Source organism: Micromys minutus (genome assembly GCF_963924665.1).
Source record: "Micromys minutus genome assembly, chromosome: 11".
Taxonomy (NCBI): domain Eukaryota; kingdom Metazoa; phylum Chordata; class Mammalia; order Rodentia; family Muridae; genus Micromys; species Micromys minutus.
This window is the reverse complement of record NC_137980.1, coordinates 51,676,695-51,690,896: the sequence shown is the minus strand read 5'-3', so window position 1 is coordinate 51,690,896 and position 14,202 is coordinate 51,676,695. Positions and strand designations below refer to the sequence as shown.

The window sequence follows — 14,202 nt, the reverse complement described above, 5'->3', positions numbered from 1 at the left end:
CCTGGAGGCAGGTGCCGATACCAGGCAGGCCCTCTCTGGCTGCATGCTTTCATTTCTGAGATCATTTACCTACAAGTATGCCGAGGCACAGGTCACACAGAGCCTACTTTCAGTAAAGCACTGAGGCCTCAGCCCTTGGGGCAGGGCTTCTCTAGGTGCTGGCACACAGCACATACCCATTTAAGTATTTCCACTCCACACGCATTAGGTTCTGTTCTCACCACACATGGTATAAGATCTGCATTTCCTGACTAATGAAGCCACATGTCTATTTATGGTTCATCTATTTCTCCTTTGTGAAATGCCTGTGCATATCCATGCTCATTTGTTAACAAGGCTCTATCTTTTCTCAGGTTCATCTGTAGGAATTTTTGGTGAATTCTGAACGGTGCCCTTTCCACTTTAGTTATATATGTTATATCAAGGCACCTACAAAGTGTGGTCGAACCTATCACCTATTCGGATAACAGACAGGAATAAGAAGGCATGCCCAGGTGGGCAAAGCTGGGAAGGAGCAATTACTGTCTCCTACTCTGAGACTCCCAGGGAGCACGGGGTTCCTGCACCGACAGCCGCTCTCACACACTGGGCAGAGCACATGATGCCTGGGAAATAACAAAGACACTTTATCAAAGAGCACAAAGGGACTGTCTGGGGACTGGACACATTGGGAATATGTTCCCACAGACAATGGGACACTTGTGATGCTTCTGCCTGGGTAACAGCAGGCAAGGCCTAACTGAAAGCTGGGTAACTGTGTGTGTGGGTGCTCTCCTTTCTGCACATCGACCTCCAGGACACGACTACAGCAACGACATGAAATCTGCCAAGAGCAATCGACAGGGAGGCATGGCGAGGGCCAAGAAAGTGAACTCGGGGCCCTAACAAGCTTCTACTATAACTCTGGCGTGCTGTACGTGGGTGTATTGTTAGAAGCCTCTGAGTTTCTGAAGAGAAAACTTTAATGTTTTCATCTTTCTGTTTCTATTTTCTGAGCCAGTCTCTCTTGCCCTGATAGCCTTGAACATGTGATGAGCTACAGAGTAAGTGTCAAGCTGGTCTTCACCTTTAATCCCAGCACTCAAGCCAGCTCAGTCTACAGAGTGAGTTCCAAGATAGCTAGGGCTACACTGAGAAATGCTGTCTTGTAAAACAACAACAAAGCAAAGCAGAAAGGAAAAAGAATGACAGGACTTCAGAGCTAACACTGATATCTTATGTTTAAGGCAATTAATCAACTTGAGTTAAAGGCTGCTAAGAAAATATAAAGGTAGATAAGCAAAGGCCAAATATTACCACTAGAGGGAACGAAACACACACTAGTAAATAAAGCAAGCAGAGAACTGGTTTGTGAGCAGTCACCAGCACATACAACAGCAAAAGCATGTTAAAGACAACTTGTTCCACTAAAGTTAGCAAGGCACACTAAAAATGACAATAAACTTACCACATCGACGCGAGGTTTGTATTTCATACTCTTGGACTTAACCTGTATGTGTACTTAAGTTGCACTGCCGTGAAAAGCCACCGCCCTGAGGAGCAGAACCTAACTTTGTATCCCAACCTCCCACTTATCTAAGAACAAGAACTTAACACTAGGGTGTGGAAGAGCTTCTTTGAGAGGAGACCTGTCTCATTAACCAGGCTAAACAATCCAATACCCAAGACACCCTCCCACAGAAGCAGAACACGGCTCACCTTCTTAACACCCAAAATGTCTTCAATGAGAGTTGCTGTTTGTAAAAATGTCTTCTTACTTGTCATCAGTGTGAACAGAAAAATCACAAAATCATTCTTTTCTGCCAAACGCTTTGTCACTCCTTCCGTCTGTCACAGGGAGAAGGGAGAAACGGTAGAATAGCTTGTGACCATAACAAAAAGCACTATTCCAGATGCAGAAAATAATCCCATCTTGGAAAACTAGCATGAGTCAACAAATCTAGGAAGTCCCACGTACTGTGGGAATATATAAGAGGATATCCTGGCCTTCAGACCGAGCAATAGGGAACCCAATTTGGAGCTAGAAATGAAAAAAAAAGCAAGAGGCAAACAGCTTCAGATGGCTTATAAAATCTAAGCCCCTCATAGCTCCACTTAGAGAATCAACCAGCATCACCCAGATAAAAGCCCACTGACTAATGTGAGCACCAGCAGTAGTGTGAGGCACTGCTTCAGAAGGTGGCACAGGCTTCTGCAGGCCAGCCTCAACCTGAACATGCTCACTGTCCAAAGCATGACCACTGAGAGTCAGAACTGAGGTCTGAGTCCATCTAGGTGACCCTGACAAATTACTTGTCATCCCTGAACCTCCGTGTTTCACCCAAGTCTGGGATGATTCCGGTGAGAGAGTGCAGTGACCCTGTCTGAGCAGGAAGCCTCTCTCATTTAGCCACTATCCTTGAGCCAAGGTGATCTTGGAGTAACCATTAACTCACTCTTCTGACACTCAGCATCCTTCCGATGGGTGAACAGTATCTGCCAGGGACAATCTTTCAGAAACTTACTTCTGGTCAGGTCAGGCTGGATGACTTGCTATTAACACTACTGCACATGAGGGTTACCTCTACAATCTGCCCATAAAGTCCCTATCTGCCAGTGCCATTTAGAACACAGGAACAAGATGAGTGTCTGCTACTAGAATCTACAAATCAAGAATGCTTGGCCTACATTTATGGGATATGCCATCAGAAAAATAATGTAGCTATTGTTTTCGCCTTTTGTAGAATAAAAAAGCTTGTTATAAAATGCTTCTACACAAAATAGCATATAAAAGTCTTAAACCATTTGTAGCAGATTGTTGGTAGTTGTTTAATCTGGTTAATGAGATCTCATGTGATTTACACTCTATATCTTATCTACAGTTATTATTTTCTTAATCAAGAATAAGCTTTGTGGACAGCAACATGACGGGTAAAGGCACCCACCACCAGTTTCAACCATCCCAATTTGATCCTTGGGCCCACATGGTGAAAGGAGAAAAATGTCCCCCTCAACAAGCTGATCTTTGTTAAAGATGGGAACAGGCAAACTCATTCATCCAGAGGATTCTCCTCAGTAGAAGCATCCCTAGCTCACTCCAAACATATGCACTTCTCCTCTCCTGTCTACATCCTTCACCATACGTGGCCCTCCAGAGCTGTCATGTAACAGAGGTTCTGTTATTATCACCGTACCTCTGCTAGCTACAGAAAACCTAGAACATGGAAGGTATTTAAAGGCTAGAATAAAAAACAAGAATAATGAAGGAAATAAAAGAATTAGATGGCAAATAACCTCCAACGTCAAGAGTCTGGCTTTTAAAATGGTAAGTGGGTATTCCAAACAAAGAGAACTTTATAATCAGTGAGATAAATGTGTCAATCAAACTTAATTTTCAAAATGAAGGGACTGATAAAAATGTGCTGGGTGTCTCATTGGGCTAGAACTCAACAAGTAATCTAGGCTGGCCAGCCTCTGCCTCCATACACTGCGATTAAAGGCCAGCAGCACATCTGCTTTGTTACTTGGGGTCAAAGTGGGGTCCCTACACTGGGACTTACCACAGAGGCCATCTCTGAAGCTGAACGTTTTAAAAACTGAACTGTTTTACTAGAATTTCTCTGATTAATAGTAGGTCAAAAATTTAAAATACCCTTATTGGGAACTTAACAACTATGGAGTTACTCTCTTCTATACTGTTTTTTGTTTTTTTAAAAAAATATTGAACTCTAGCTACAAAATAGTTGAACATTCTTGACAATTAGACCTTTTGCCCTAATATCTACCTGTTCTTTGCTATGCTACTTAGCTGTAACAACATGGCAAAATGAGACACTCAAGGTGTGAGTCTCACACTAGATTCCAAAAATGTGGTACAAAAAAGGTAAAGTATCTTGAAAACTGTATTGATTAGAATAATATTCTTACTAGATGTGTTAAATAAATTATCAAAATAATTATTTTTCCTATTTCAAAAAAAGTGGCTCTAAGGAAATGTACAATGACTGACAAAGCCGAATTATAATCGGAAACACAGACCACCACCAGGTGCACAGGCACTCCAACAGCTCTGGATTTGTGCTGGCCACTCAGGAGCACTGTATTTTCTTGTCAGTCCAGTTTCTGTAGGTTATGTGCCCACCCTTCTTTATCCTTTCCTTTCTCATCTACTTCTCGTTCTGTAGTCTTAGCAGTACTCACCTGAAGTCTTCTTTAGAACGAGACAAGAAACAGAGTTAAAGATTTCTTTTGCTTCCATGAAAGACAGAGATACAGCAGCACTTAGCATGATCTGCTATGTTGTGACCAGTAAGTTTACCATACATGCTGCTTTTAAAACCCAATGTTTATACACTCCTTACAAGTGTCTTCACTGTGAACTCACTTAGTTCTTCCCAAGAGCCCTGTGATATCAGTTTGATTACATACTCTGTGGACCAGGCTCATGGAACTGTACTAAACCAAACATGAGGGCGGGCACAAAAGCAACTTCCAACAGAGCTCAGTGCTTTCTTTCTGCCCAATTACTTCCTTTATTCACCATTCTTCTTGGAGCAGGACTTGTGGCTTTTGTTTTCCACTAAGGAAAATGAAGGAAAGTTATCTTAAAGGACACGGGTACTCTACCAACTCATGTCACCTTTCAACAGTAAGGGTGAGCCTCTGCTTGGACACCTGTGTATGGGGATGCTGGCAACAGAGGTTGGAGCTTGTTGAGGTAGCTCTGGGTCTTACTAAGTGTTACAGAATTATGCTTCTCCATTATTTCTACTTACTGGTCCAGATTCTCATAAGGCCAATCAATTCCCTAAAATATCTGAAGACAGGTCTCATGTCTGCCACCCAACTGAAACATCGCCGCTGAAGGTAAAGTAGGAGATAACTGGGACTGCAGGGGAGGAGTACTCACACAGACACAGGTATTATACAGGATGCTCAAGCAGTCCTTCGACATATCATCACTTACTGAAAAGGAAGGAGGAACATTATTTGTCTCACAGAAAGACAGTGTAACATTAGCACACTTACAGAATGTAAGAAATGCTCTAGCACAACTACCAGACTCCAGAGGAAGAATCCTGACCACTCCCCACACACACCCCACTGAAAACTCTGCTGGCAGAAAATAAGGGCATCACTTTTGCCTCCAATTTGCCAACTGGGGGCTTAGGTTTGTTGCTACAATTATTTATATTAGGAAAGCGGATTGTAATGTCTGATATACTGTCAATCCCAATAAAGAACTCGCTATTTATAATCAGAACAAGACAGTAGTACAAAAGTAACTTAATTCTATCCTTGCAAACCCAGAGATGAATGACCCTAAGTATGAGCCATGGAGGAGTGCTCTAAGTGGTGTGGTGCTTATTCTTAAACAGTGTCCACTCTCCTTCCTCCTCACCACCCTAAACTCTAACACCTGCATCTCCCTGTCAGATTAGCCTGATCAGATGGGCTGCTCATACTTTTGACTATGAGATTTGTGATGTTTCTTTGCTTATTCATTTAATGATTTAAGAGTACAGTGGATCAAAATTACTTCATAGTTCTCAACTTTGCATTTCCAAAGGAAATCAGACTCATGCATTCATCACAAATTTGCTCACTATTCATTTTAATGTGGAATTGTGAGCAAAAGAGGAAGAGAAGTCCCACTCCTCATGGTACTTAGAAAACCTACCGGAAGGTGGAGAAACCAAGAATGGTTAATAAGCCATAAAACAGCAGTTGTCAACCTGTGTCAGGACCCCTTTCATAAGGGTCACATATCAGATATCTTGCATATCATATATTTATAATTTATAACAGTAGCAAAATTAGAATTACAAAGTAGCAACAAAAATAATTGTACTGGTTGGCATCACCACACAAGAGAAACTGTATTAAGGGGTTACACCATTAGGAAGGTTGAGAACCACTGCACTAAAAGATGCTGCTTGCTATCAGATAGAGTACAAAAGTAAAACACTCAAAAGAGTATGAGAGCAGAGCACGGTGACACATCTGCAGTCCCAGTACTTGGAAGGTGGAGGCAGGAGGATCAGAAATTTATGGTCATCCTTAATCACAAGGAGAGTTCAAGGCCAGCCTGTCTCACGCGAGCCCCACCAAATAAATAAATAAATTCTTTTAACTATGACTATACAATGGAGCCATACATGGTAATATATACCACTAATGTAGGTGCAAATTGAAAATGTATATATTTTACACACACACACACACACACACACACACACTAACCAAAGTGATCACTAGCTTTTTAAAGAAGATTTATTTATTTCATATATATGTATATGTATGTATGTATGTATGTATGTTTGTATGTATGTATGTATGTTTGTATGTATGAGTACACTGTAGCCGTCTTCAGACACACCAGAAGAGGGCATCAGATCCCATTACAGATGAGTTATGAGCCACTAAGTGGTTGCTGGGAATTTTAACTCAGGACCTCTTGAAGAACAGCCAGGGCTCTTAACCTCTGAGGCATCTCTCCAGCCAACCACTAGCTTTTAAGGACAGATTGTGTACCTTTATGGTAGTTTTTAAATATTGAAACCTAAGAAAAAAAAGTGACTGTCACTCACACATCTAAGTTATAATAGAGTTAATACATCCAGCTTAAATCATGTATTATGCAAACACTGACTTCCCTGAGACAGTCTCTGTAGTTTCTGGTCTCTTGGAGCACACTATGTAGATAGCAGAGTGCCCATATTAGAGGGTCTGCACTACAACATCCAACAGGACTGAACTTTTTACAAGACCATGAATCTCCACAGAAAAGAAGTCTGACAATTGATGGGCTATTCAAGCAAAATGATCTTCCTAGGTATCCTTTGCTTTCTCAGATAACTACACATGTAACATAAAAACCTCCCAAGAAAATGAAAGCTGGGTCAATTGTTAGAAAATACAGACTCAGCTCCTGTAAACCAGTGTTCTTCAGGCTTTTCTTAAAGAAAGCAAATCTTCCTTTGTAACAAATACACAATTAATAGTGCATTGTTTAGCTTGGGATGGATGGAGAAACTTACAGCTGACTGGAAGACATGTTCTTATCACTCAGAGCAACTCCTGTCAATGGCCAGCACACTGGCACACTGGGGTGAAGACGAGTGTCCAATAAATACTTACGTTTTAGTTTCTGTCCCCGGATAGAGATGGTAGGCCTCATAAGAATTTCTATAAGAAGCTGAAAACCAAAATAAAAAAATAATTCAAAGTAGAGCTCACAAAACAATTTTTACTATGAACACATGTGGTCTAGTCTAAGGAGCTGTCGCGAACCCTCTTGTTGTAGGAGGCAGTAAATTTCAATAGAAGCAGAACTCTGGCCAGATTTAGGAACCTTCAAAGGCCAGCAGAGGGCACTGGGTCCACTGGAACAGGAGTTACAGGTTTTGACTTACCTTTTGTGTTCTGGGCACAGAATCTGAATCCTCAGAAAAAGAGTTAACACTCTTTACCTCTGAGGCATTTCACCAGCTCCTAAACAGCATCTCTTAAGAATTTTTATAACAAGGGCTTTAATTATTGAATAAAGTTGCTTTGTATTTCAGTATTTTTGTTGTCTTTGAGATATAGTCTAGATGAATAGCCTAGGTTAGCTTCCAACTCCTGATCAGCCTCCCAAGTACTGGGATTACAAATGTTCACTTCTAGCCTACTTTATACTTAGATATACTGAAGTATTTTAAAGTAATCTATGTGCTAACAAAATATTTAAGTCCATGTATTTAAAGACATTCACCATAAACAGGTATTTTGCTTTATTTTATTGTTTAAATCAAATCAGGAACAATTTTGGAACAGAACAAGATGCTCTCCTGACCTTTACAGCTACACACCAATACTGGATAGCACATCCAAGACACCTTGAACCAAATGGGAAAAAAAGATCCCACAACATTTTTAAAAGCTTTTGCTTGTTTTCATTGTTTTAAAAGTCAACCAGCAGCCTATAAGACTGGAGAGCTGCTGAAGAATCTAAGAAAGTCTCCACACATCTCAAACCAGCAACAAATCTTTAGACAGCAAATTCATGACTGTGGCTGACAAAATGAAAACCATCAGCATCCCTGCTGATGTCATTTCTGGAGATTCACAGGCTCAGCTTCCTGCACAACTGCATGTAAGAGACAAGAAAGAGGTGTCAGGACTTGGGCAAACAATGAAGGTACTCTGAAGGCAGCTTTTTGCTTTGTATGACAGAGTGATGGGCTGTGCTTAACTACTACCCAGCCTCCAGCCTTCAGGTAGCAAACTAAAAACACTCAATGATTAATTAATTGTGGGAAAGAAGACAGAGTGGACACACAGCATTATGGTGACTCTCAGGCCGTCAGAGGACACTTGTGATCAGTTATCTTCTTCCCCCATGCAAGTCCTGGGCATTAGCTAACGCTTCTCATACCCAACACTTCTCAAAAGAGATCACAATCCCCTGAGCCCTCAAGATATAAAATGATCAACTTCATCAAGTGTTTTACCTATTTTAGTAAGATCAGTGAGATCACAAGTCTAGGTCAATGAGTAAGTGGCCCTAAATGTCAAGAGTGCCTCCTGGCCTCAGACACCGTTTATCTGACCCATACCTGAGATTACAGATACTCCTGCTATGTGAATTCTGGGGACTCAGACTTAGGTCTCCAGGCTTTTAGGACAAGTGTTTTTTTTTTACCCAATAGCCATATCCCTAGCTTCTAACATACACTTCTCTGCTTGTTTTGTTTAAAATGTTTATGGAGTATTCTGCCTGCATGCAGAGTTCATCAAGGCCACAAGAGGCACCTCTGGTACCAGAGATAAGGATGGTGTGAGCTACCATGTAGGTGCAAGAAACCAAATTTGGGCTGTCACCAAAAGTAGCCAGTGATCATAACCTCTGAACTATCTCTTTGGCTCCTCCTATATACCTTTCTTAATGGAGTGTTGGTGGCAAAGTTCCTGCCTAGTATATGCAAGGCCATGTAGTTCCACCAGGGCAGAGGGGAAAGGGATGAGACTGTGAAGGCCAGGCATGATAAACACTTACCACTCAATCTGTACCTTTGCAGTAAATGCCACTGATGGCACAGGCATCTAACCACAGCTTTTGGGTAGCAGGACCAACAACCCAGGGCCTGCTTGGTTACAGAACTAGTACAAGGCTACCTTAGTAGCTTACTAAGGCAACTTAGTAAGACTGTCTTAGGGGTGGTGGGGTGGAAAGAAAACATTTTTTTTTAAAGGCCAAGTTTTAACAGTTTGGACAGCCACACACACCTTTACCTAGTACTTAGAGAGCAAAGACAGAAGATCAGTGAGTCAAGGCTATTCTCAACTTTAGTTGCAAGTTATAGACTAACCTGGACAATAAGGAACTTATCTCAAAAAATCTAAAGATAAAGAAAAACTTGCAGACACCCAATGGTGTGCTTACACATATGAAGGTATTCACACCTACATATAAATGTTAGTGAATTAATAAGTACATGAATGGGATGATACCCAAATAAAAATAATAAAACGGCTATTAACAGAAATTGACAGAAAAGGAATTAAAAACACATGAAAATCACCTTCAGAAGGATATACATTTTTACAACTATGAAAAAATACACAGAGAACTTAAATCTTAATTAAAAAAAGAAAACCCAATTTTGAAACGGAAATAGGAGAGGCTGACAGTCCTTTAAAGGGAAGCAAATGATAAACTCATGAAAGATGGTCAATGTCACTGACCATCAGGAAAATACAAATCCAAGCCACAATGACAAATCTCACTGTCACTGGGCAATGAAAATGACATGATAAAGTATTGGTAAAGACAAAGAGAAGTCAGAGTATTTAAACACAGCTGAAAGGGGGTGAAGTAGTGCAGACTCTTTGGAAAACAGTCACCCAGTTCCTATAATTACACCCAGTTACCATGTGACCCAGCAATCTCACTCCTAGGTATACACCCAAGAGAGAGGAAAACATGTGTTTCCATAGAAACTGTCAAGAGTGTTTGTAGGCAGTAGTCTTCATTACAGTCAACTATGTGGAGAGCTTTGGGGACTGCTTCTAGAAACTTGGCAGGAATTTGACATTGTGCCAGGACTGGGAAGTAAGCTCAGGCAGGAATCTGATTCTGGGCTAGAACAAAGAAGTAGGCTTCAGGCAAGAATAAGACTTTGGGCTAGGACAGGGACGTGGACTCAGATATCTTGGTCATTCTGACAGAGCCCTCTGAATTTGAGAATGAAAAAGACATACACAAGCTAATTTTGATATGCCTTGACTAGCTCAATGAGTGAGCATTTCTAATCCTCCCCAAGGCTAACAAACACCCGGCTCAGGTATTCCTGAGTTAGTATCTATTAAAATCTGTATTTCATCTCTGTTACCCCAAACCTAACCGGGGAAGTACCTCTAGGGCCACTTTTCTAGATTGTTATATGCTGGTAGGTCTTTAAGTTTCATCTTTTTCCTTCTCTGTCACGGTGACTTTCTGTCTATCCTCTCTCTCCTGGCCCCTTGCCCATGCAATATAAAAGTCCCACCTCCATCTTTCTGCCCAGCCATTGGCTATATGGCAATTCTTTATTATCAACTGAAGCCTGCTGGGAACAGGAACCCTCAGATCTGAAAGCTCGGCTTTTTGGGAGCTGAAATAAGACAAAGCATTAGAACTAATCCCCAACATCTCACCCTTTTCTGTCCAGATTTTTAAAAAGGCTCTTCTCTTAGATACAAATTGAGCATAAACATAACAATTATGTAAATTATGAAGTATGACATATAATTAACATCCTAGTCCATCACATTTGTCAATTAGATAAAGTACTCTACCATCTATCCTAACTTAACGAGCTTATAATTCTATACCTGAGTTGTTTTGATTTTAGTTTGCATTACCATCTGAAAATCATCCTTTCAGATCTATATCATCGTCCTCAATGTTAAACAACTTGGGTTTGATTATGAGAGACTATAATTAGTCTTCAACCCCATCAGAAATCTGAGAATGAATTAAATATCATCTGAAGTTATATGCAGCATAAAGCATGGCTTCCAAACGTAACCAATGTGTAGAGACAGCCGATTACTCCTCATTCCTCGGAACACTGCAGTATTAGTCTGCAGCCGTCTGGCCCAGAACCATCTGACACATTGTGAAATGAAGCAGGAACTATGAAGGACTTACTATCTTGGCAGATAAGTAAGGCAAAACTCTGACTCTGCTGCACTGTGTGTCCTTTCTTAAACAGTATTTTTGTCTGTACATGAATAAGGTGATTTCTGTCCAGTAGCTATTCTGCCATAACTGCAACAACTCTATATTAAAGTTATGATGCTCAATTTCTTCTTTGAACCAAGAAATGGATACTGTCAGGAGCAGACATGTCTCCAGTCAAATGATCTTTAATAGTGAATTAATATTAAATATCATAATCTGTGGGTTTCTGATATTTTTAAGACTATCTATATAAAGCATATCTGCATTGTTGAACATTGACTACTCTTAGCTATTTCTATTTGAATATTGTAGAAAGTACCTTAATAAAATTAGATCAGGATCTAATATAACCATGAGTTTATTACTTGGCCCTTAACTTGTGTTGCTTAATCATTCTAAACATTTTGTAACAGAAGTATTAAAAGTACAGTGTCTAAACCTTGTATTCTTGAAAAACAAAACAAAAAAAATTTAAGTTAAAAGATCTGAAATATTTGCTATAAAATCTGAAATTCTTCTTGCCTCTTGTTTTAAATTCTCTATGACTTAAGTATTAACAGCATTAAACAACTACTTACATCAACACCTCCAAATAAGTCAAAAATATATGTATTTGGATACGTAGCTTCTTGAGTAAATTTCCTCTCTTCAGTTACAAACGCCATAGCCTCCATAGAGAGAAGTGGAGAAATCTCCTAGTTCAAAAAAAGTACAGACAGATTCCATTTTAGAATTTAACAGAAAAGACACTAAAATATCATGATAACATGTATTTTAGTAACAAACTGAACCCCCCTGAACACAAAGCTAGCCCTCAATGACGTATTCAGGACCGTCTTTTTCCAATGGAATTTGGCTGCTGTGACTGATTTCAATTAATAGAGTACAGAGAAGTGACACACAGCTTGCCAGGGTACCAGGAGGGGCATTTTGGACAGAGCAAACATCTTCAGGCCTACAATAAATACTGAGAACCGCTGAGAGAAGATGGTGGCAGCTACTTGATGTCACCAGGTATTGCAAAAAGCAACTGGTTCTGCAGTCATAACCAAATCTCTGGCAGACTGTGACCTCCTGAAAGAAGTGCTCGGTGACTTCTCCAAGTCAAAGGCATTCTGATGGTCTTCCAGGGCCACCCAAAGGAATCTCTATGTCACTTGGAACATTTGGCGCTTTACTTTCTAACTAATTGCAAACACTGGGTTTTATCCCCTAGACTAAATCAGTGTTCCAGAAGACAAACTGAATCCCCCTGAACACTTGGACAGATTCTTCCCTGTATTCCCTCCTTTAAGTCTTCAGGCAGAGGAGGTATCCAGCACAGTGGGTGCCTGCAGTGCATCTCAAACTCTGGGAGGGTCACCGTATCCCAGCATCCTTTGCTCATAAAAGGCAGAAACAGACAGAAAGAACTCTCGCAGAAGACTGCAAGTGACTGACTGCAGGATGAACGAGGAGCACCACACACTAAGATCACTTGGATGTTAATTTCCCAACCCTTCAGTTTTACCTCAGTTCTGTAACAGAGATTTGGCAGGTTTTTTGTTTTGTTTTGTTTTGAGAGACAATCCCTGACTAGCTTGGAATTAACTATGTAGTAAAGGACAGACAGCTTGTACTCAGAGATCCACCTGCCTCTGGCCTCCCAAATGTTGGGATTAAAACTGTGTAGGCATCACACCCAACTTGGAAAGCATTTTAAGGCACATAGGGAGGAGATAATTACTTCTATCAATCAGATTGTGAAAGGATGAATAAATAACATCTCTTCCTAAATAGAAAAACTACGTTTATTTAACAAACAAGGTTAGAATAAACCTGTGAGATATAGCCATCAAGGCTTTGCCTCTGAAGAGTACTGTAGTATTCAGTTATTATGACCGCAGGCTTACACAGGTTACAACTGTGGCACCAGCTGCTTCTCTAAACTTGTGTTTGGTCCCAGCCCCAAGTCAGAAGCAATGAGTGTGGGCCAGCACTGAGACAGCACTCAGTTGGAAAACAGAGGTCTAGAACAATGAAGTTGAACTTCAATCTTACACTAGTGATGACTGTTGACAGTCATAAAAGGTGTTATATATAAGTCATAACACCTTCAGTGTTATAGGGCCCTTAAAATTCTTATTAAAAAGAATGTTATCTAGGGATAGGTGAGGGATTAAGGGCTCAGGGTACAATTAGAGCCTAGCATGTGCAAGGCCATGGACTCAGTCCCAAGCACCACAGGAGATAAGGGTGAGGGCACTGGAATGATTAGTGATTATTCTTTTAATGTTTCTGAACTTCTCCAGTGTTCTACAGTTCATATAAAAACTGGCTGTTTTTAAAAGGTCAATAGTTCAGGCATCTGAAGACCCTCAGCACAGCCTCTTTAAGGCCCTATCAGTTACCTTGAGAATGTTTTGGCACTCAATGAAGTCACTGTGCAGATGGCTGGTGGCATACAGCTTAAGGAGCAACTGAGGAATTCCACTCCATTTGGACAATTTGTCCCTCTCAGTCAAAAAGGTCTCAGTGAACTGTGAATGAAAAATAAAAGCAAAGGAACATATTTACTGTCAAGGAAGAAATTTTGGCAAAAGAAAGCAGCTGACTTCCAAACAGCCAAGGAAGCAACTTAAAAGTGCTCTGAAGAAATCTTCAGGCACTCACGACAGCTTATAAAGCTGTAACCTAAGCCCTTGGCTCATGACATAGTACTGTTCTGACCCTACCCTACTCACCCATCTGTGCTGTCCCAGTGCACTCAAGACTCCAAATTCAGCTGTGTTTGCTCTACTTGATCTCCCCTGTGCAGAGGCTCTCTCCCAGACTTTCTATCTGAAGTGCTGTTTCCCTTCAAACAGCAAGATGACCCAGTGGGTAAGGCTGCTGGCTGCACCAACCTGATAACTGGAACTGACTGACTCCTGGAACCCATGTAAAGGGGAGGAAGGGACTTATTAACACCACACACCATCCTCTGGCCCCACAAGCACACCACAGCACAGGGATATACACATGCTTAGTTTAAA

The 14,202-nt window shown here is 40.8% G+C and overlaps 1 protein-coding gene across 1 annotated transcript in view; it reads right to left on the bottom strand.

The window, feature by feature from the left end:
* The window catches only part of TRPC4AP (transient receptor potential cation channel subfamily C member 4 associated protein), a 56,070-nt gene that overhangs the window by 24,738 nt on the left and 17,130 nt on the right, over positions 1-14,202 (bottom strand). The window contains exons 2-6 of the mRNA XM_080925196.1: positions 13,579-13,707; positions 11,767-11,883; positions 7,120-7,177; positions 4,889-4,944; positions 1,699-1,827 (exon numbers count right to left, since the gene is read on the bottom strand). Of these exons, the coding sequence (XP_080781322.1) occupies positions 1,699-1,827; positions 4,889-4,944; positions 7,120-7,177; positions 11,767-11,883; positions 13,579-13,707 (489 nt within the window). The remainder of the gene's footprint in view (positions 1-1,698; positions 1,828-4,888; positions 4,945-7,119; positions 7,178-11,766; positions 11,884-13,578; positions 13,708-14,202) is intronic.